Source organism: Phalacrocorax aristotelis, chromosome 3 (genome assembly GCF_949628215.1).
Source record: "Phalacrocorax aristotelis chromosome 3, bGulAri2.1, whole genome shotgun sequence".
NCBI lineage: Eukaryota > Metazoa > Chordata > Aves > Suliformes > Phalacrocoracidae > Phalacrocorax > Phalacrocorax aristotelis.
The window spans coordinates 59,668,705-59,692,554 of record NC_134278.1 but is presented as its reverse complement, the minus strand read 5'-3'; the positions used below and the strand labels follow the sequence as shown (position 1 = coordinate 59,692,554).

At 44.0% G+C, this 23,850-nt stretch overlaps 1 protein-coding gene across 1 annotated transcript in view; it reads right to left on the bottom strand.

The window, feature by feature from the left end:
- Window positions 1-6,666: 6,666 nt before the first annotated feature.
- Window positions 6,667-23,850, bottom strand: part of RSPO3 (R-spondin 3) — a 64,758-nt gene continuing 47,574 nt past the window's right edge. Inside the window, exon 5 of the mRNA XM_075087577.1 lies at window positions 6,667-7,718. Coding sequence (XP_074943678.1) covers window positions 7,525-7,718 — 194 coding nt within the window. The 3' untranslated portion in view covers window positions 6,667-7,524. The remainder of the gene's footprint in view (window positions 7,719-23,850) is intronic.

The window sequence follows — 23,850 nt, the reverse complement described above, 5'->3', positions numbered from 1 at the left end:
ACATAGCTGGTACAAACAGGTCCAGAAGATTCTTAAGCCATGTGGATGATAACTTCTTGGTGCAGGTACTAAGGGAACTGACCAGGAAAGGTGCCTTCCTCAATTTGTTGCTTACTAACAGACAGGGTCTCATGGGTGAAGTGGCGATTAGTGGCTGCCTGGGCCACAACAACCATAAAGCAGTCAAGTTTAAAATCTATGGTAACAGGAGGAAAACTGCAAGCAAGACCTCAACTCTGGATATGAGGAGAACAGACTTCAGGATGCTCAGGGAGCTACTTAGTAAGGTCCCCTGGGGAAAGGCTTTTGAAGGTGCTGGGGTCCATCAGTGTTGGTACCACCTTGTAAGAGCACAGGAGCAGGAAGTTCCAAAATGTAGGAAGTCAAGCAGGTGAGGCAGAAGGCCAGCTTGGCTGAGCAGGGATATTCTTCTAGAAATAAGGTGAAAAAATAAAGTATATGGCCAGTGGAAGCAAGGTGAGGTGACATGGGAGGACTACAGAGACGCTGTTCACCACTGTAGGGAGGAAATACATGCAGCCAAAGATCAGTTGGAGTTGAAGCTGGCCAGTGCTGTGAGGGACAATAAAAAGGGCTTTTTAAAATATGTTAATGGCAAAAGGCAGGCCAGAAATAACACTGGCCCATTACTTGATGAGCATGTTCACCTCACAAACAGGGACATAGACAAAGCAGAGATGTTTAATGCTTTCTTCACCTCAGTCTTCAACACCAGTGATGGGCTCTGGCGGTCCCAGAGCCCTGGGCTAGAGAACCATGACTGTGGGAATGATGGACTCCCAATCAACCCTGAACTTGTGCAGGACTTGCTGCTCCAGCTAGATCCCTATAAGTGCATGGGGCCTGATGAGATTCATCCGAGAGTAGTTAAAGAGCTGGCTGTTGTCCTAGCAAGACCTCTCTCAATGATTTTTCAATGCTCTTGGAAATCTGGAGAGGTCCCAGTTGACTGAAAGCTGGCAAACGTCCCAATCTTCAAGAAAGACAACAGTGGTGACACCAGTAACTTCAGTCTTACTTCTGTGCCTGGCAAAATTATGGTGAAGATTATTCTGACGGTTGTTGAAAAACACCTGAAACACAATGCAGTCATCGGTCCCACCCAGCACGGGTTCATGAGGTGAAAGTCCTGCTTAACAAACAATTTCTTTCTGTGGCAAGGTTACCCAGCTAGCTGACCAAGGGAAGCCAGTCAATGTAATCTTTTTGGATTTCAGTAAATCTTTTGATACTGTCTCTCGCAGTATCCTCCTGGACAAAATGTCCAGCATGCAGCTGGATAAACACGTAATGCCGTGGGTGAGCAATCGGCTGATGGGTCAGGCTTAAAGGGTCGTAGTAGATGGGGTCACATCAGGCTGGTGTCTGTATAATGGCTGTATGAACATCTGTAGAACTTTATTAACCTGTTTAGCCATAGGTGCACTGGAGTAGACTAGGAATAAGTAGACATTATTTCATGCATAGATTAAATAATAGTCACAGCATGGTTTTCAGCTTTCTTGCTTATCTGCAGCCATCCATCCCTCTGTTCCCATCTCTGCATTAATTTGTCTCATCTCTGGTTTCCTCCTATAGGCATGTCAGGAACTAAATAAATTGAAACATATTGGCTTCATTCTGGGATCATCTATCCTAGTGCTTTATTCCCTTTATAGAAGACAAAGCAGTTGCTGTTGCTAGTTTAATTTTGTTCACATCACCATTTTAAAGGTGGCGGACCAGCTGGCCACTCTTTTCCCTCCTGTACCTGTTATATTGCATCCTATTTTTGTGGTACCTGCATATTTTCTTCTGCCTCCACAGCACTGATGACAAAAAAAGTTGTGCTGGCAATTTTATCCAAGAGAGGCTGCTTACCCTACCCTCCTTTCCCCAGGCTGAGGCTCTGTGATTACAAGCATGTCTGGTAGTGAGACGGTTTGGTTTCACTTTACTTCATAGCCTTCATAAGAAGAAACAACTGAAGTAAGATAAGCAAGGGAGAGGTGTGAAGAGAAGGAGAAAGAGGAGACTCAAGTCAAATGCACTCAGTTTGCCACTCAGGTAGCAGTTAGATTTATCAGTGAGAATACCCAAGGTGGATTAGAAGGAGAGGAATAGAGGTGGTGAAGAAGAAAGGGGGAGGAAAGGGCACTTAGATGGAAAGTGGAGAGGACAGGAGGAAGAAGCAAGAACAGAGGTGAATGTGAGACCGCTCTTTCCATCTGTGTGTGACCACAATGACCAGAGCTTCAAAGGCTCAGCTGGAGACAGGAAATTCAGAAGATATGTGTACCTAACTGAAAAAAAGCCAGTCAGAAAGGAGAATGGTTAATGACTCAAAAGCAAATCCATTTGCAGCATCTATGTGTGCTAAGCAGGACAGAGTAATTTAGATGTATGCACAGTGTAAGTGCAGACCTTCATGTGCACTGAGAGAGGAAGGTGGAGAGTACTGTACCTGTTATTCACTTTTCCGTGAACAGCCTGGGTTGGATGAGGTAGGGCTGAGATGGAAACAGAGCCACAAGGTGCTGGAATACCTCTTAAGACTACTCCTAGGAAATTATTAGTAAACTCTAAAAAGCAGCACCATATGGCCAATTTCAAAGGTCCTTCAAGGTCTGTTTTCTTGCTGACATATGCACGACCATTCTCAGACAGCTTTACAACTAAAAAGATGTTTAGCCAATGTTCTTCAGGCAAGACGCAGTTCCAGCCAACCTTCTGCAGGAGTGCAGAGAGTTGATTTTTAAGAAGTTAAATGACTGTCATGTATGAGGGACTGATATGGACATTATTAGTACTCTGAAATGGTCTAGAGAACAGTATCAACAAAAATTTCATCCACCCATGATAAACCGGAAATTTCTGTGCCAAACCAATCAATGGGTACTCTTGCTTCTCAAAGGCAGATGCAGTTGGCATTCTGGGTCTGAAAGAGCAGGCCTAAATCCACTAGGAATTATCAATGCTAAGTTTGGAGGGAAAGATGTAAGGGACAGAAGGGTTATTATAATGGTGAACAAACAGGCCGACTTAACGTCTCTTTAAATTATGCCAATTTATTACAAAATAATAAGAAAAATCTAATCCCCTGTTAACAAGAGGCCAAATGGGAGAATTACTTGAGGATGTGTAACTGCAGAGTACACTTGAGGCATAGGAGTGCAAGATCTTTACCGTGCAAGCTTAGTGCTAAGTAATTGCAATTAAATAGCAGATCTGAGCCTGAAAATGCGACAGTACTGCCCACGCTCTCCCTGCTGGACTTAGGCAAGCCTGAAACTGCAGCTTCAGCTGATGCTTGCAGAATGTCACTGTGAAGAGTGGCTCCCGTGATCAGCTGTTATGTCATGCTGTGCAGACTTTTTTGTTTTAATTCTTGCAACTTCATGTAAACCATGTGAAACCCAGTGCTGTCTCTGAAAATAACAATGCATAGCAATTAAGTGCAAGAGTCGCAGTACATTCATGCTGCATCATAAGGTTAAGCCCTGAATAAGTTTCAGAGCCTAAAACCACAGAAACAATAAATAAATGACAGTGACTCATGAGGACTATAGAGGAATACTTCTGAATTAGTAACAATATTTGTGTGCTGCTTTCCCATCAGCATATCAACCACAAGTATCCAGAGGCAGTTGGTAGAGGGTATGGCACAAGACCTTCATTGTGGGGTATGACTGGTGATGGTGGTGGTCCCATTCTGCTGCCACTTTGCTACAGGGTACAGAAAACCTGTCATTTATTTAGTGCATTGATCAGCCTGACAACTTTGCTCTGGTGGCTCAGAATAAAGCTGCTGGGACAATTTCAATGAATGGTTCAGCTTAAACTGTTTATCATACCTTAACACTGGATTCTCTTATTCAGGTCTTCACTAACATGAAGCCAGGGGAGAGAACAAACTACAGCTTGGTCAGACAGATCTGAAGCCTGGATCACAGCAGTTGCTTTTTTCTGCTTCTTTGTTATTGATTATAATTCCCTGAGCAGCTTAACTGTCAGAAATAGCACCTCATTTGGGTTTATCAACTGACTGTAACTGATATTTAGTATTTTATTCCAGACCTTTAGTAATTAATACACTGTGAATTTGGCTGACAATTAACACCCGTTCAGTTTAGCTCCTATTTTAGGAAAAGTTGTTCATAATCCTACTCTGTTCATGATCCTCTGGAAATTACTTAAAATTGACTGTTAAGGTTTTGAGGTATTTTGTAACTGGGAAGCAATTGTCAGGGAAGAAGTTTCACACAAATCTAGTCACAGCTACTTGCAGTACTTAATCAGATCTTCTCCAGTAATGTCATATGAGTCCTTGCTAGCTCTTATTCAGTTAGCATGTAAGATCATTGACTCCCGGTTTTACATATTTATTATTGTGTGGGAAAACAGTGTAGGTATTTGACATACAAAGGTCCATATTCTTCTTCAGTTTCTTGGGAGTCCCAGTGGAGTAGTTCACTTACCATTAGGGTAGTCCACATTCAGTGCCAGGACTGGAGAAAATTTTAGTTGCCCAGATGAGTTGGATGTACTTTTTAGTGCTTCACCATGGCTACAGGAAATATTATCAAACATTATCCTGTGTGGGAGGGAACAACATGACGGCAGCTTCCTTCATCATTTCCAGGAAAAGTTGTATCATGGTTTTTCAGGTACTATTGCTATGAATTATTACTGCCACAAGCCAAATTCCTTTTACATTTTTATCCCTTGCTGAAAGGTGATAGTATTCCAAGTCCTGCTCTTAGTCTCCCTTGTCACTGCCATTTGCGTAAGCAGGGAGAGGCACATTGGAGTTTGTAATAAAGGTTTATGTGGCAGTGTATAACAAAGCTCACATTTGTATCCTAAATTATCTTCTTTTCCTTTCACCCTCTTGTTTTTCCTTCAATCTGTAGCTCTTGAATTACTTGATACTGCTTTTCCAGTCCTCTGTCTATCTTTGCCAGATAAATGGCATTCCTTTGACTCCTCCAAGTGTTGTAGTAGAGAATAGCCGAGATCAGGGACATTCTGAGTTTAGCTCATTGTTTTGCTTTTTCCTCTTTTTAATTCACCTCTGAAAGCCCTGTTTCAGTTTTTTAGTTTTTGCTTGTGCATTTTTCAAGAGCTGTCTCCCATCTGAAAACCCCTTGCCATTTAACTCCTATATTTAATTAAGGCAAGGAAAAGACACAGTCCTACTGGTTAGTTTTGAGAGTTGTAGACAAAGCTCTCCTGGGTTCAGTTATCCATGTGGTCCGGCTGGTGGTCTAGTTTGCTGAATTTAACTGGGGATACTTCCTCTGGCCAACAACCTGTCCCTGGAGGAAGTAAATGAAGCAGCAAATTCTTCCCGAGCAGTTGAATATCACCATCTGCCCACCAGCACCCCAGACAGATGGGTGACTGCAGCTGCAGGAGAGGGTCTGAAGCATCGAATGCTGCTTTCTGTGGTGATACCAACCCCTCAGCTCAGAACTGCTGCTTGCACCTCAACTTTTGGTGCCAACCTCTGAGTCTGGCAGCAGCAGGATTTCTCCTTTCCTCTCTCTGCCTCCCTTCAGCATCATCCAGAGCCTCAGTGCTGAGCACAGTTCCTGCACCCTCCACTTCTCTGAGACCAGCTTCTCCACAGTGGCTACTGCCAAGAAGGTGGGAAGATGCTGGTGGAAGAAGATCACTGCTGCTGCCAGGATCGGTAGTGGGAGACTGACACCAGCTCACTCTGGAGGAAGGTGTATGTGATGGAGCTGGGAGCCCTCAGATAGCCACCCCCAATCCAGTTGCCGACCGTTAAGTGCCTCTCACAGGCATTCAGCAGACCCTGCTTTTCTCTGTCAGCCATTCAGACTTCGTTGTATGTGATGAGTGTTACATGTGTACAATACTCATCTCTGTAAAATTCACTGTTTAGGTCTTCTCACCAGCAAAACTATAATATATGCATATATTCAGGGCCTGGTTACAGAAAATTTTGACTAATTCTCATGAAAGTTGGAGGCAAGCCATGGGAGCCTTAAGCACTGATGTTACTAGACTACTGCATCTATATACGAATCAAGAAACAAAGCTCTTACAAAGCAAAATGTAGGAAACTATTCTGCATCACTGTCTGGATGATTAGGATATTCCTCCAAAAGTCATAACAGTAACAAATAGGGACAGGAACTGACTGGGAAGGCTCGCCTGCCATGTTTTCTGGTCCACACACCACACTGGGCAGGCTGTTGTCCCTGTGACAACTGCCCTTGGGGGAAGCACGGCAATGAAACCCATACTGTGAATCATGTTGGTTCCTCAATGTGTTTCTGCAAAGGGTAAATCCATTTCTGAGTAGAGAGTCAGTGTGTAGCATCGCCCATGCTTCAGTCATGTGTCACTCCAGCCACTAATATAGCCAGAATGGTACCAAGGGGTTTGGTTCATCCCCTGAGCAGTGGAGATTTTCACCTCTGCTGTGTCAGAGAGAAGGACTGGAACAGGAATTGGACATCAGTAAAACTGGACATTAGTCTGTAATTTCTATCCTTCAGTAGATTTATCATCTCTTTCACTAGATGCACATTGTGAATATAAGTTGTGTCCTTTTCTGTCTGTGAAGCTATGAAATTATCATCTCCCCCACTAGAAAAAGTGACACCATCACTGTGAAAAACACATACTTACATGTTCTATATTTCTGTCTTTTATTAACTCAACATTGTCTCCTACAAATACGATTTGTCATTCACCAGAAGATTTGAAATGTAGACTTAAGTTACACATAGGTATAAAAAGCATAAAACAGCACACACTGTACCACTGTTTAGACCAGAAAACATTGTGTTGTCCCACAGATAAGAGCGCTATTCAAGGTCACTCCATCGCCTTCTGCCTCAGGGATTCAGTCTTCAAAGCTGCAGATGCTTCTGCTTCTTCCCTCTCAGCTTGTGAAGCCCTGCTGCCTCACCCCTGGTGTTTCTCACCTGCGACTGGAGCACGGACCAGGGAACCACAGGGCAATCCCATCCTCCTCCACCAGAGGTTATAAAACCTTGGGTTCCTACTGGCTCTTCAGAAACGTTTTCCTCCTTCTCTTAATATTTATGTACAATATATGAAGGGATAAGATTTGCGTCTTAGATTTAGACATATCTCTTGCCTCATACTTAAACAATAACTTGAAAAATATTTTACAAAGAAAAAGAACATTGTTCATCTGAATGTCATTCATTATTATATCGCTATATTTTTATACCCTATTATTTATATATACAAAATTTCTTAATTGCCTTTTACAGATGCATGGAAGCATATAATATAACAGTTTTAAAGTATTCCATTTTTAGACTTTTTTTTCTTGGCTCATGTCAATCTCTTTAATAAACTATGGTTGCTTGGAGAATATAGGAAGTATTTGGAATGTTGTTTAAAGTTTAATAATAACTGGTAGCATTGTCCATTTGCGGCCTGAACGGTTGAAGTACCTGTCAGGGCGATCTGGTAGAGATAGCAGCATCATAAGACTTAAACAATCACGGTGAGCTGTTAATGTGCAGTGTCAACGGGTGCCAGGTTCTGTTCTTTATTTGGGACTTTTCTTTTCTTCGGCTGCGTTTTGTTGTTGTTTTCCCTCTGCTCTCGGTTTTGTCTTCGGGCTGCTCGCCCTTTGCTTTCTTGTCTTGTCTCCTTGCTTTCGTCTTTGTTGGACTTTTTTCTTTTCTCCTCCCTATTTTTTTTCCCTGAAATAAAAATGATGGCACATTAGAAGATTTGCTCAGGCTGTTGCAATTTCTGACTCCCTCTGCCATAGCCTGTAAAATCAGCCCTGGATTAGCACCTCCTCTTAGAAGCTGGACACTAGTACTACTGTTTGCAAGTGCCCAACTCTCCACCAAACTACTAAATTCAGCCACTGGACGAACACCTCCCATCAGTCTGGCTCTAAGCAAAGAGCCGAGAACACCCTGGAGGAGTCCCGCTGCTTTAGAACTGGTATAAATATCTCACACACTCATAGCCTGTCTCCCACAGCCAGGGGTGCAGCTCCATGGACTCCACCAAAACACAGCTGGTTTGGGGACATCTATGGCTGAAGCCAGGTAGCATTAACTATTGACTGATCTAAATTTATCTTGGGCTGGGACCCAGAGCATATGGTGAGAGGAAATTAGCCATCATGTTACTCCCCTTTACTGCCAACGTTCAGCATCTACGACTTTTAAAAATCCCTCTGCCCTCCCTTAACTCCAACCACACCCACAAGCAGGGGATTCATGTATTGCAACATGAATCCCACGACAAAATGTCAGCTGCAGCACAGGTATGTGACACTCTTCAGACTAAAAAGTGGTGTTCCAAGTCTCAAGTCAAGCTTTAGACCATTGGTACAAAATCAGGTATGCAAGTACTTTATTGCTTTAAACACTTAGGAAGGTAAGATGTTGAGGATTTTGTTACTGTTACAGACCTCTCCAATAAATCTTCCCGTCCACTTAGGAACATTAAAACTTTGTGTATTGGCTGTGGAGACGATATTGCATAATGCATTTATGCTTGGACATAAGGAAGAAATTCTTTATACTGAGTGTGGTGAGGCACTGGAAGAGGTTGCCCAGAGAAGTTGTGGGTGCCTCATCATTGGGAGTGTTCAAGGCCAGGTTGGATGGGGTTTTGAGCAACCTGGTCTAGTGGAAGATGTCCCTGCCCATGGCAGGGGTGGGGGTTGGAGTAAGTGATCTTCCAAGGTCCTTTCGCACCCAAACCATTCTGTGATTCTATTATTCTATTCCTTCTATTTGCTTTACAAACCAATGCAGGTATGACATGGAATCAAACTTGCATGTACACACAAGCCTAAAACAGATTAGATTTTCTTCTGTGTGGAACAGGTTCATCTACTGAGCTATGCAGCCGAAATTCTCCTGTGGTTAGATGAATCCCAATAATGTCTTCAAAAGCAACCTTGCTGGAGACTTTCATGGTACAATGTCGTACTGACCTGTATGCCTCCTTACATGGAGAAATTTCTGGCCAAGTATTGAAAAGCATCTGGCCAGACTCTGTTTTACGATGTCCTGGTAATGACAGTACTGAAAATAATCTACTCCTCTTTGTTACAGCAAAAATGCTTTTTACTTTTAAATATCAGCAGAGGTAATCCAGGCTTTCTTGCACCAATACTGGGGGAGTTAGACAAACCTGGCAATAGCTGTTGCTGTTGAGGGTGCTGAATGCAGGGAATTATGCCCATTCCAGACTTAAAACCAGATCTCAGTGGTTTTGGTGCCTCAATGGGCTCTGTGGGATTAGGTCACAGTGGGGGAATAGGCGCAGGGGCAGTAACTTTGTTCTGAGAACAGATGACCATCCAAGGAGGAGTAGGACAGATAAAGGCAGAGAGATTCAGAGCAGGTGAAGAGAAGGCAGAAAGCAGGGACTAAGACTAAGATGTGAGGATATGCTGTATCCTCTTCTTGTTGTGTAGCTCTGTGGGCTTATTCTACAGCTTTTCCATTCCTTACCATCACTGCCTGAGATTAGAGAGCAAGGGAAGGTCTAGATACGTAAGTCAAGCAGGGACAAACATCTGCCTTTCTCATCTGTTGTTTCTGAAACATGCAGTACAGCTTGAAATGTAAAATGGCTCCTCAAATTTTAGGTAATCAGTCAGAGATTACCCCACTATACGCCCACATACCTGCAGGTGCCCTCTCTGAATTTGTCAATGCCATCTAGGATGCGCAGAGGTGAGCAGGGGAGACCTGCAGAATGGGTGTGTGAGGCTCAGTGAGAGCTACCACCACTGGGAGAGCTGGGAGATGTCCATGCAGAAGTGAGTGTGCATCTTACCCAGCTGTACTGCTGTCTCTTCCTAATGGTTAACGACTGTATGGAATTTCATTCCAGTTGTTTGTAAATACAGTTGGCCCAAGATGAAGTGTTATTGGAATGGAAACTGTCCAGACATTCAGTGTTTGACATTGTTCACTTGGTGATTAGCCAAAATCCTTCAGCTGTGACTTCCTCACCACAATTCTTTAAGGATGCTGGAATGACATTTTATGGTTTCCCTTTCAGTCATGGATCAGACTGTATGTATTTATATGTATGTGTGTGAATATACTAAGAACACCCTACCTCTGTCTAGCTAGAGACTTACCTAGGCATGGCTTCACTGTTTTAATCAGGCTGGTGTCGTAAAGGACAAGCAAAACTCACCTCTGGAAAGTACTTAAAACTCAGTCCTAATTCTCTTCTACTCTGAGGATAACTAGTTTGTAGTCCTCTGTGCAATGTTATACATGGTTTAATGCCATCACCTCCATGCTGTTGCCATTTGTGAAAATATCTGCCTTCTAGACCTGTGCTGTTCTGATGATGCAATAAACCATAGAAGGGTTATCTTTGCTGGTTCTTTAGCTCCTTTCACCACAGTTTTAAAAAGTGGGAGTTTTTATATGACATATAAGATGTTGTAATGTTACTTCCAGTCAGTCCTTGGTTCAGTTTAGACCCAAGGGAAGATTCTACCCACAGTTATCTGCTAACATTGGGGTGTAGCTGGAGCCGCATTCTTGTGTGCATCTCTCTTCCTGTTCATATCCCTGCTCTCTTCTTCCCAGAGGCTCATTCTTGAATATTTTTTCTTCTTAGTACTACTTGCTGAAGCCTACTTCATAACAGCACATTGAACTGGACACCAAAAGTTGTGGCAATGCTTTGGAAATTTGAGCATTTGGGTAGCTGTGAAATAGAAAGTGCAAGAATGACATGGGCTGTTACGTTTACAAGTTCATCTCTGAAATACTTTGCATTCGAAGAAGAAGAAAAGGCAAGAACAGCATTAAAACTGAAGCTTGTTGAAGAAGTAAACAATGTAGTAATAGAACTTTGAAGAAAATTGTCTCCCAGATTTTCAATTTCCCCTGTGAAGAATGTTGTTGTTAGAAAATGCTTCTGTGTTTAAGGACATAACATTGTACGCATATATAGAATCATAAAGGTTGGAAAAGACCTCTAGGATCATCAAGTCCAACCACCAACCTAACACCACCTTGCCTCCTAAACCATGCCCTGAAGTGCCACGTCTACACCTCTTTTGAATACCTCCAGGTATGGTGACTCCACCACCTCTCTGGGCAGCCTGTTCCAATGCCTGACCACTCTTTCAGTAAAGAAACTTTCCCTAATATCCAATCTAAACCTCCCCTGGTGCAGCTTGAAGCCATTTCCTTTCATCTTATCACTCATTACTCGGGAGAAGAGACCAACCCCCGCCTCACTACAACCTCCTTTCAGGTAGTTGTAGAGAGCAATAAGGTCTCCCCTCAGCCTCCTCTTCTCCACACTAAACAACCCCAGCTCCCTCAGCCACTCTCTTAAGACTTCTTCTCCAGACCCTTCACCAGCTTTGTTGCCCTTCTCTGGACACGCTGCAGCACCTCAATGTCCTTCTTGTACTGAGGGGCCCAAAACTGAACACGGTACTCGAGGTGCGGCCTCACCAGTGCCCAGTACAGGGGCACGATCACTTCCCTGCTCCTGCTGGCCACACTCTTCCTAATACAAGCCAGGATGCTGTTGGCCGCCTTGGCCACCTGGGCACACTGCTGGCTCATGTTTGGCCGGCTGTCAACCGGCACCCCCAAGTCCTTCTCTGCCGAGCAGCTCTCCAGCCACTCCTCCCCAAGCCTGTAGCATTGCATGGGGTTGTTGTGACCCAAGTGCAGGACCCGGCATTTGGCCTTGTTAAACCTCACACAATGGACCTCGGCCCATCGATCCAGCCTGTGCAGGTCCCTCTGCAGAGCCTTCCTACCCTCGAGCCGATCGACACTCCCGCCCAGTTTGGTGTCGTCTGCGAATTTACTGAGGGCGCAACATATCTATCAGCGCATGTATTTATTCACGTATCTACGCGTACGCACCAGCGCCGTTCCCCAGGGAGGTACCGCCTTTGCCGGAAGGTCCCGGCCCCCCCTCCCCAGGGGCGCGGCGCCGGTGCCGGCCGCCAGGGGGCGCCGCGGTGCCGCGCAGGCCGCTCCGCTCGGCGGGCGGGGGAGGCCGGCCGGGGGGAGGCCGGAGGCCGGGTCGGGGGAGGCCGGAGGCCCCGGGCCGCCCTCTGCGATGAGCGGCCCCGCAGGGCGGGAGGTTTCCTTCTGTCTGCCCTCGAGGTACTTTCCGAGGATTCAGGAACGAGCGCTTCCCGCCCGGCTCCCTGCCTCCGCGTTTTGCCCGCTCTTCTCTCTTCTGACGTTGCTTTACGTTGCGCGCGCGGTGAGCTGTTTTTAGTATGCCAGGAAGAGGATATAAAAAAGGCAGCGCGTTGTGCCACGACATGGGAATATCGTGCTTTCCTAGTGGGTTACAGAATTCTTTTACAGTGATGCACTAATTCTACTAAAGCTTATGTCTTCTTATGGATTCGATAAAGCCTTTCAAAATAAAATTAAAAAAAAAAAAAAAAAGAGTGTAAGTCTCTTTAAAGAGGAGATAGATAGTAAAACATTTTCCAAGAGAATGTTTTGCTCATGAAGATGTGGATTCATGAGATTCTAAGAGTTCTGTGACATATTTGGCATTAAAACAGCCTTTATTCCAGAACCAAAACTTTGTATGGCCAGCTGTGCTGGAAGAATTAGTCTGTAGGCACTGTCCGGTGAAATTTCTTGTAGGTAGGGGATACTTTACTACTTCTAACAACAGCAACTTTGTATACTGAAGAAAATCTACAGACATGCTATAATTTTGAGAAGTGTAGCGGTTCAACTTAAATGCAGACATGAAATTAATTCAGAGAACAATATAATGACATTTCAAATCAGCTTAAAGGTGCCGAGTTCTTGTTAATCTAATTTATAGCCCCTGGTTGAAGAAACCCCTGTGTCTGTATTTATGCAACACATGTCTGAATACATCTTTAAGTATGCAAGCCAGAGTATTTCAGAGAAGTCTTTGCATTATTGCATCAGATGTGGTGTTTCCACTAGACCAATATCTGTATTTTATGGAGTAAATGCAGGAAGGGTTGGTGATGACTTAGGAGAACTTGGCCCTTAAGAGTACCATGTGAAAGAGAGTTAGTTAGTGAAGAAATCACAGCTGACATGGATTAACTACTGCAGGTTCCAGATTTAATCTACTTTAGGCATTGTCATTTAGTCCCACCCTGTTATATTCAGCTATAATTACTACAGGGAGCTCAGAGCAGCACATTTGTTCACTTCTCCCTTCTGTGGGCACTGAAACCCGAAACCACCATAGGAAGGCATAAAATCTGATTGTGCAAACTCCTTCGCTTTTGGGAGGGGGGTGTCACAGAATAGGTCTTGTGGAAACCCTAGAGGGATGAGAATCTGGCATCGGGTATTTGGGGTAATCGTATTTCTTTTGGAGAGATCACTCTCGCAAATAAATTTACCCTGGGAGAGCAGAAGGAGCAAGAGAAGTCACAGAACTGCGCCTGGCGGGGTTGCAGGCACCGATGTAATAGGCCTCTATCTGGAAGGGTCCTGGCACTTCTACTGTGCATGTCACCACGGACCACAAAATCCTCCCCACTACAATGTAATAAGCTGAAGAGCTATAATAAAAGACCGCAAGCCACAGCTGTAACGTGCCACAGTGTTCTTTCACACCCCTCACAGCCTCGGCTGACCTCTCGGCACTCTTCCAGCTGCTGGAGCACTGTCAGCACTGGTGCCCCAGTACCAGTGCTCCAACACCTCCATACGCCATGAGGTTTAGGAACAAAACTTGGGGGCTAAGTGCTACCACTCCATGTCACCCTCCTTCCCACCTATCCACACCTTTCTCAGAGTCTTTCTTCCACCCTCTTAGACTAAAAGTCCGTCACCCTTTCCTTATAATGTGACCTGGACAACAACAGCAGGGGCTGTGCCGAGCAGATACCAGTAAGAAGAGCACACCCCAGGCTCTAAAACCACTTATGACAGCTCTGTCTACAATACAGTCATGTCATATTATGCAAATGAGTAGATCACTCTCATTTTCAAGAAAAGTGACACTTTTTTTTTCTGGAACACAGGCCATAGCATTGTGCTCATGCTACTTGCCAAGATAACAAGCCTCCAAAACCCCAACTGCCCAGTGATGCAAAGGACATTGTCCTTTTATTCACAAGCTGTGAGTGGCTGATTCATCTGGTACATCCTTTTGAAGTTTAAACAGCATAACTTTCTCATCAGCAATCATTATTTTCCTCGTTTTAGTCACCCTATTTTATCAACACTAGATTTTCAGGTGACCAGAATGGTGAGGGTCAACAACTTCAGAATTAGGCGCTACATGGCTCAGTGCATTTCTGGCCTCACTCTTGAAAATGCACCAACTGCTGAAGTGAATCTAGGTAAAAATTCTAAAGGAACTGAGGTCCAAAGGTATTCAAGGAACAAATAATTTGGCCAAACATAGATTATGCTGTTGAGATGCATGAGAACAGCCTACCTGACTTCCGCATACCAGTCCAGGTATACAGGTCTTAAGATGTGTCATATCCACAGTCCTATGTGGTGATCTTAGATAACCCAAGACACCTCAAAAGACACTGATACCTATGGTTGAGCAACTGTGCTAGAGGACTTAGTGGATAACTTATGTGCCTATCTCCTTTTGCAAATGGAAATACTTCTCTAGGTGCAGACTCTAGGTGATGTTGGAGCTTAAGACCTAAAGACTTAAAACCTAAGCGGTGTTTCCATGAGCTTTGGGGTCCTTGATCTTCATTTGCCTCTGAAAAGAGGATCTGGAATACTAAATTGCATACACTTGAAAAATGTGCTTAGTTGTGTCATGTATGGTAGCCTGTCCTTGCAAGGAAAGGGTAGTGCTGTGGCAGACATGTTTGGGGGAATAAGAACATTGTGTCTAAGTACAGGAATAGATGAGGCCTGAACAACAGCCTTTCCATAAAGCAGGCAGAGAGGAAAGAGAGGAGGCTAAGCAGATCAGCTGTGCTGGGACAGGAAGCATCAGGTTTTGCTGCTTTAGCACATAAAGAGCAGGTTGTATCCCATTAGGTGTATGGGAAATAGGAAAGGATCATTTCTTCCATGGGCCCCTTGGGAAATGACACTGCTACACTCATGAGCTCCTAAGCAAGGCTTATGGAAAGTCCCTGGCTTAGCTGTCTTGTGATGATCTCTTTGCAATAGAAATGGGTTGGGTCTGCCATTCCTGTGCCACAGAAAAGACATTGCCAGTGCCTGAAAATACAAGAATATCACAGAATCACAGAATGGTAGGGGTTGGAAGGGACCTCTGGAGATCATCTTGCCCAACCCCCCTGCTTGAGCGGGCACGCCGAGAGCAGGGAGCACAGGAACACATCCAGGCGGGTTTTGATTGTCTCCAGGGAAGGAGACTCCACAGCCTCCCTGGGCAGCCTGTGCCACTGCTCTGGCACCCTCACAGGAAAGAAGTTTTTTTCTCATGTTGAGGTGGAACTTCCTGTGTTCCAGCTTGTGCCCATTGCCCCTTGTCCTGTCGTTGGGCACTATTGAAAATAGCCTAGTCCCATCATCCTGACACCCTCCTTTCAGATATTTATAGGTATTTATGAAATCCCCCTTCAGTCTTCTCCAGGCTGAAAAAGCCGGGTCTCTCAGCCTTTCTTCATAAGGGAGATATTCCAGTCCCTTCATCATCTTGGTAGCTCTCCGCTGGACTTGCTCCAGCATTTCCACATACTACTTAAACTAGGGGGCCCAAATATCCTCCAGTCAAAGAAGCAGCCAGAGGAGGAGGATTTCTATGAGCTCTGTTTGCTGTTTGTGGAGACATTTACTGTTGTCTTTTCAAACCAGAGCCTTTATTTCCTTTGCACTTGTCTGTTGGGACTAGTGTGCTAACAACAGCAATTTTATTATTACATAACAGTCTTCATCTTATAAGATTCCATAGCTTATAAACTTTGAACACAGCTTCAAAAGACAGGAAAGTAGTGGCTATTGAGCAGAGCAGAAAACCATTCCACATTGCTTAGGATGGGAAGTGACATACATCATGCTGGTAAATAGGAAAGTGGTGTTTTCTCACCAAGCTTGCTTTGAGAATTTTTAACAATGGTCTCTGAATGGGATTTGATTTTTACAGCTCCCCCAAGAGTTGCAAAAACGTGAGTGTCCAAATCCACCATAAAAGCCTTTTATAAGACTAACGGAATCGGATGCCAATACATAGATTGGTGATAGCAGTGGTTGGTACCAAAAAAACTTACCCTGTCATTAGAGTGTCAGGATATTGGCAGAAATCTATAATAGTTTGTTTCCTTTCAGGCATCAATAATCCAAGCCCTCCCATTAGCCTGGATTGAGGTCATAAATATAGTCCTTTTTAGAGACTTAGTTCAGCTGGTTCAGGCTTTTGAGCAAACCAGAAATAAAAATGTGATGCTGCATTATGTCAGAGCTGCATGTTTAGTCTGCCTCTCTAGAAATGATCAAGAAAAGCTACACATGATAAGAGACAGATGCTAGTGCCTCAGCAGACATTTGAGCTCTTTCTAGTACAATAGTAAGAAGGAGAAAATACACACAAAAACTTCTTTCCTTAGTACTCAAATTTGTACTCAGAGTGCTCTGAAGGGAGGGATAAATGAGAGCAGCCATTTTCCTTGGCTTTGCTTAAGCCAATTTCATCAGTGTAACCTGCCAATTCAGAAGATACTCATATGACCCCAATGTTTGGATGCATCCATAAGAATGCCTTTTTCCCTAAATGACCACAGCTTGGACTGGGCTATACCGATGATTGAGTACGGATCCTGGAGGGGATTTGTGAGTGCTGACTCTAACACTTGGGCCAGGAGTTCTCTCTTGGTACTAGAGGCCAGGGCCACGAAACTTGAGCGTCTTCCACCACTTCATTTTCTGGTAGAGGTGCAGCTATACACTCCCCCTGGAGCCCCCTCCTCACATCTCCTGAAGTTTCCCATTGTGCCAGGAAGTTGAGGGAAGATGAGGAGTCAACAGGATACACCTCTGTCCCTGCTCTGCACGGTTCACTTGTTGCCACTGCTCTAAGCTTGGTTTGTTTGCGTTCCTGCCTGGGGTGACACCTGTGCTGACAGGTGGACGGGAGCCCGTGCATGTCCCATAGGTAACCCAGGCCAGCCTGACGGATGGATCAACCAGTTGGCCGTAACTAACACGAAGGGGGACAGCAGCCCCTGACGGATCTACTCAGCAAATCCATCAGCCCAGAGCCAGGGTGCTATTACTTAAATTCACCGGAGGCCTGGTTCTTCCCTCTCTTGTACATGCTTAAACACACAGAGGTCACCAAGGTTGGTCTCTGGTGCAAATGAACGGAATATTTGCTTTCAAGGATTCTTTTCAAAACAAGGTGTTGAAAAACAACTGTTTCTTTCTGTTTCATGTCTCCAATTTGCATGTACTATTTCAGCTGGCCAAAGCACTGATCTTCCCCTCTCTAGGTAGTGCCAATGTTTCCAAATACTTTTTCATCTTGATTAAAATGACAGGTCAGGTTTCTAAATTTCATACAGGTCAGGGAATCCAAAAGTGCCCTTTCAGAAAGGGTGACATGACATATCACTTTGGCCATCTCCATATGTTTCTCAAGAGTTTTTCTCACCTACTCAGAGGATACCTGGCAGTTCACCAGGTAAAGAGCAGCCTGTGGAGAAGGGGATTGGGATGACCAAGACTCTTGGGCTGCCTCTGAAAAAGGCTCAGGGAATTTTTATGCCAAAGTGATTGAGGGCTTAGCCCTAGGAAGCTCGGGAAGCTCAGGTGACCAAGATGCTGTCAAAGGGATCTCAGGTTTTCAGGCTCTCGACTCCTTGTCAGCCTGCCAGGTGGGTTTCCAAGGGCCAACCCAGTCACCAAGCCGACAGGTTATTAGGCAGAAACCTAACACAAAGGCAAAGTTGTTTCAAAAGCTGCCTACTTTTCTCTGGGGCTTCATTGAAATCAGCAAGTTTCTGGGAAATGTGGTGACTTTGGTAATCTGGTATTTTACATTCCCTTGGAAAATTCAGCCCTATAAAATATTAAAAAAAGATTTCGAAGTAGGGGTCATGGAGGACATGCATAAAAAGACTTGAATGCAAATATTTTAACATTGCCCGTAAGTCTTCAATTTAAAATGAATCACAGATAGAAATTGTCCGTGTAAATTTTATCCAGGCTGTCTTGTCGTCTTTTTTTTTTTTTTTCCAAGAATGTGATAAGTTTATTCTTTTTAAATCCCTCTGGGAATGAACTGTGCGTTTAGAGCTGTTTGTAGTAACACAGGCTCTGCACACTGAAATGAGCAGCTGGCTTTATGAGTAGCTTGAAGTGGAATGTGAAGAATGACTATGCCATGTGACGGTGCATCACTGGAGTCCGCTTCACTTAATATACTTTACAAACTGACCACCATGCAATTTAGATTGGACATGAATGAGGTTGGGTGGCCCAAAGGTTAGAGGAGGGCACCACCAAGTGCTAAGGAAAGCCTGTAACCCCTTAGCCACCCCACCAGGAAATCTGCCCTGCGTCCTGTCTAGCACCGTTCCTACCAGCAGTATACAATGGCAGTTCAGCAGAACTTGCTGTAGGCATGTTTTATTTTTCTGCTTGGTGTCTTAAGAGTGCTACAGCAGTGCTGGTAAATTGCTAGCGATCCTGGGCTTTACACTTCCAGGTGTGGTTGTGGGGTGTGCACAGCCCATATGGCGGGGCTGGTTACAGGAGCCGAATTATAGGGCTGCAAAACGGTTCTAGGGAACCCGAAGCAAAAGTTCAGTGAATGATATTTTCTCTACTGCAATGTATTGCAAGAAGTCAAGACCTTCTCTAGCCTGTGAAAACTGGGACTGTGGGGACCAGGAGTCTCTCTTTCCAGCTGCCTCCTGCCCCCAGATGAAGAAGCCTGCTGTACACTAGTCAACTAATATGTTCATGCTTCTCTTTAAAACCAGGTAACTAATCACTTTCCTGCCTGCTCCAAGAACTTTCATGTTAGTCAAAAAGAGAAACTACTCACTATTTCTACAAATCTGTCACCTGCTCTTTCTAGCAACTCTGTAGGCACTATTCTATAACATCTGAGACCAACCCCGTAAATTAACATAAATACATAATAAAAATAACATAATAGAAACATAATTTTAAAAAAATTTGCAAGGGTCTGTTACAAAGTGCTTAGAAACACTATAGACTGTCATACAGAAGTGTAGACATTTCTGTGGCAAGAAAACAGCAAACAGTTGGTGCATACATACTCTAGTAAGATACTAAAAGGAGCAGGATGCTTTGTACAAAGAATCCAGAGCAAATAGACCCTTACCCCAACCTCAACCATAAACTCTAAGAAGGTACTTAAAATTGTTCATGTGCTTTTGAAAATGTTACCTGAGATGTCTCTGTCCAGAAAGTTAATTTATGTGCCCTGAAAGAGTAAGTCGCTTTCAGTTAGAAAACAGAGGTTCCATCAGCCTTAAACCTGAATATGCCCTGTAGTATTTGGAGTAATTCACAGAGACTCTTCCATCTCCATATTGCATCTTCCACTGTGTCACATTTAAACTTAAGAGTTATCCCTCATAGCTTTAGTTTGATTTAAGGCCACCGGCGTTAAAAATCCAGCAGCATTAAATAGACTGTGGCTGGGCACATGGTCTTTTGTCTCAGTGATGAACCCTTTTTTTCTTTGTAATACAGTCTTCATATGACTGCCTCAGGTTCCACAACTGTAAAATGGAGATGACAGTTCCTTAATTTTGGTAAGTGCTTTAGGATCTATGGATGAAAACCACTACTGGTGCAAATCAAAGCCGCTGTAGTGGACAGAGAGATGACTCCTTACATCAGTTAATGTTTTGAAGGACCAAACATCATGCTTTAATCAAATAGAGAGCTCAGGATCCTTCTTTACAGAGGATTGTTTCGTTGCTTATGCTTAAAGATAGCAAGGGCTGGATCACCCACTGGCATTCCCTCCCACCACCCACATCCGTACAAGAAATAAAGTCAGTTCTTCTGGATTTAAACTAAATCCTTCTGGTTTAGCAATGCACATTTCTACTTAAGCAATAAACATCTGTTGTCTGCCATTCATTAATATTAATTATAAATGGTCACTAGCTCATGGGATCCAAGTCCACCAGCTGAGATTTTTCCAATTCTGACCTTGTTAGTATTTGTATAAAAAGTGTTCAGAAGGGTCCTTCGAAGCTCGAAGCCAACAATAAGTGCAATTTGCAGAGTACAGCATTTAGATTATGCACTTAGAACAAGGGCAGTCAGAAAGGGTGATGGGGACAGGGGGGAGAGAGGGAAGGAGAGAGTACAGACCCTGAAACAGTGTTCCTTTAAATGCTTAAGAGTTTTAGACCTTTCTGCAGGCTAATGACAGGGAGAGGCATTGTCCATAATGAAACTGGCCCATCCATTAAACATTACGTAAATGAAAGGTTGCATGAATTAAAGGTTGTTCATCTCATGTTTCAGGAATGTAGCTGTGTTTCATGTCTGAAGCCTGTTTTCCTTTTAAACGGAGTTCTTCAGATGACAAATGAGAGAATTTCAGAAAGCAAATGGGCAGAAGTAAATACATGCTTAAGAACAAAGCAGAGCCATAACTGTAGCTGTAAATCTTTATACTGGGGCTACTGTTTGCCATAGATATTGGGGAGGGTTAGCTTAGAACTGAGAAATTTCATAACTGGGTCATTTTGCTTATAAACCGAAAAAACAATAGAAAAAGCCCCACAGTTAATTGTTAAATTCTAGCTGTCATATCACCTGTATGTGTTTCACTTATGGACCGCTGGTTAACTTTTTTGCTGCCATTTTGGATTTCAAGAAACTAAAAATAGAAAATATAGGAAATGCTTTTTCTGCATTTTGCATGGCCACTGCCTCTTTAAATGACTTTTTTTTTTTCCTACCCTTTAATTTCTTGCCACTCCAAAATTGCTTCAACAAAAATGACTGAAAAATAGGGGGGTTTTTGCATCAGTCCTTAAAATTAGCTCATTTTTTTCAGGACTAAGCATACAGAAATTTTACCCTCACGGGCCACATCTTCATCTGCTCTTAAAATATACGTAGCTTCATTGGCAGAGAGGTGCTAGCTTATATCTCTGGTGAATTAGTGTAACAAGTTATCTGAAATTTCCTGGAAGAAAATCCAGCCCTGTACTCTTCCTATAACAATGATTCAAAGCTGATGAATGCAAAGAGGAACATGAAAAGATGTCTCAGCAATGCAAGTGACTAAACTGGACAAAATGAAAGGAAAGTTGGTTTAAGTTACTTGACTCAGGCCCAAATAAAAGTCTGAGCTTGGTAAAGACAGCAGGAGGCCCTATATTGATGTCAATGGACAGAGATACTTGGATTTGTGCTCTGAAAATGTGCCTTACACTGTGTCTCTGTGGAAGCCTTACAGAAGGCAACAGGCAAGAAAAAATTTTGTGGAAATTCTGTAGCAATTTTAGAAATGCTTATCAAAGTGTTATCTAGTCCCTTACTAGGCTACAAAGCTGAACTACTATACTTAAACTGTCTCTGATGGATGTTTGTCTAACCTCCTTAAAAATCTTCCATGATGGAAATTCCCACAACCTCTCTCCTGATCTTTACAATTTCTGATAATAACGTTGGTTGATATCATCTCATTGGGAATGCTCTGAAGCTCCTTTGGACCTTTATGAGGGAAAGTTACGGCAATGAATGTTTTCTTTTTCAAAGTTATGAGGCGGGAACAGAGCTGAGAGGTGGCAGCCTGAGCAGACCAAAGGCTACATCAGGTGTCAGAGCTGGCAGGGAGAGTGGGCTGAGAAGAGGCAACAAGACTCGCGATGCAGAGACATGGGTGGGGAAAAGAAAACAGAGCTGCCTGGGTGGGGAAGAACAGACAAATATCCAGTAAGATGAGGAGAAACAGCAGCCAAAAAGTTCTCCTTGATTTAGCTTTGTTACAAAGGGATGCTGAAAATCCCTTCTTTATGGCTAGATCCAAAACACACTGAAGTCAATGGGATTTTAGTGGGTCTTGGATCAGGCCCTTTAAAAGGAAGGCTGCTATAATACAATAGTGAATGAGTGCCTTTGCTGTCCATGACCAGCAGTGTTATAACAGCATTGCTATACATGGAAGTGTTCCACAGCCCAGGATTTAGCTGATTAAACAGTGCTGCACGTGTCACCATTAGACTTGAAACATCCACTGCCTGATTTACTCTGTAGCTCACATACCCCGAATGTTTTGCATTCTTGGACTAAACTTGATAGATGTGCTAGCAAACTCCTCTCATGCATTTGTTCTTCTTTCTAGGATACGCAGGCCAAAACACTGAGGGATTTATATCTCCAGGTGGCGAGGGCTGGGTGGGCCCTGCTGTCAGCAGCTACTTCCCTTCACCTTTACATTGTGGTAATATTACCCAAAGGTGAGAAAACAGTTTGCTGTGGTCTTCTGGAGAGTCAAGAGAAAGAAGCTGTCAAGATATCTTGCTGTGGCACACTGCCTGGAGGAGCCTCATTTCCTCTTCCAGCCGTGACAAACGTGTCCCTCCCTCAGAAAGAGCTCCTTAAAGCACTAGAAGTTAGGGCAAGGACTTTGGAAGCATCGACTGTGAAAAGTGATAGAAAGACCAGTGTGGAGAGAAAGGCGGATACGTGAGGATGTGCAGGCAGAGCAAGGAAGTGATGTGGGGTGAGAGAGAACAATACTCTGCTCTTTCGCATGTGGTCTCTGCCCTGCACTGAGAGGGGAGAGTAGCCACAGTTTCCTATTTGTCTTTCCCTGAAACTTAACAATGTGAAGTTGCTGAAGGTGAAGGTGGCATGAATAAGTAAAATACAGCTGTACCAGGCAAGAAGGCCAGAGACCAGGCAGACCCCTGCGTGTCTGCACAGCATAACTGGTAGTTTGCTTTAGGACTCTGACCTGCAACAGTCGTCCCCCTCTTCCCCAATCAAATCTACTAAAGAGGGAATAGCCCCAGCTGGTTTGGATGCAAGCCAGAAGGTGGCCCTTGGCCCTGTGGCCAAGGAGGGGACCTTTGCCTGCTTTTCTTTAGCAGTATAGGCATAACCACGGATTTCACCTTCTAAAGCTGGAGCTCTTCCTCTGAATCCCAAACATTCTTATTCAAGAGGGAAGATTTTAGGCAGGTGCTGGAAATTTGGTGCTGAATGAATACCTGATGGGCACTTTGGAAGGGGGAGGAAGAGAGAGTTTGTGAGAGGTTTATATTCCTTCCTGGTATTCCTACAGAGCTCAGTCATCTAAAAGATAGCCAGCCAGCCAATTCTGGAACACAAGGAGGCATCAGAAAGAGAAAGAGAGATGATTTCTATCCCTTATTTGGTTTAGTGATCTGAGGAGAACAGCTCTCATATCGTTCACATTTTAATAGAAGAATGCAATCAGCTTGTTTCTGATTCAATTCCATTATGGGAGCAATTGACCACACACTTCTTTCTCAGCTTTGACACCGTTCCTGTTAATAAAAGGTTGATGCTATTTACCAGCAGTATGCCCAGCACATTTTTTATAGCATGCTCCAGAGGATGTCAGGGTATCTAAGTGACCCCCTCTGCTCCCAGGCACCCCAGGACAGGGAGCAGATGGAAGGTGGCAACAGAGGAGCTAGCAGCAGGAGAGGAGAACACCTCCCAAGGAGCAGAGACAGCATCAGCCCGGCACCCTGCGAGGCTAAAACTAATTTTGGTACCTGAGAGCCTGACAGGTTGGTGTATAGCCGCAGCCATCTTCAGCCTGACTGTTAATCGAGATGCATATTGTTCAGAGAATACAACCTTGGCGTGGTACACAATACACAGTGCACGCATACTTGTATAGTACTGTATGTGCAGAGGCACACAGCGT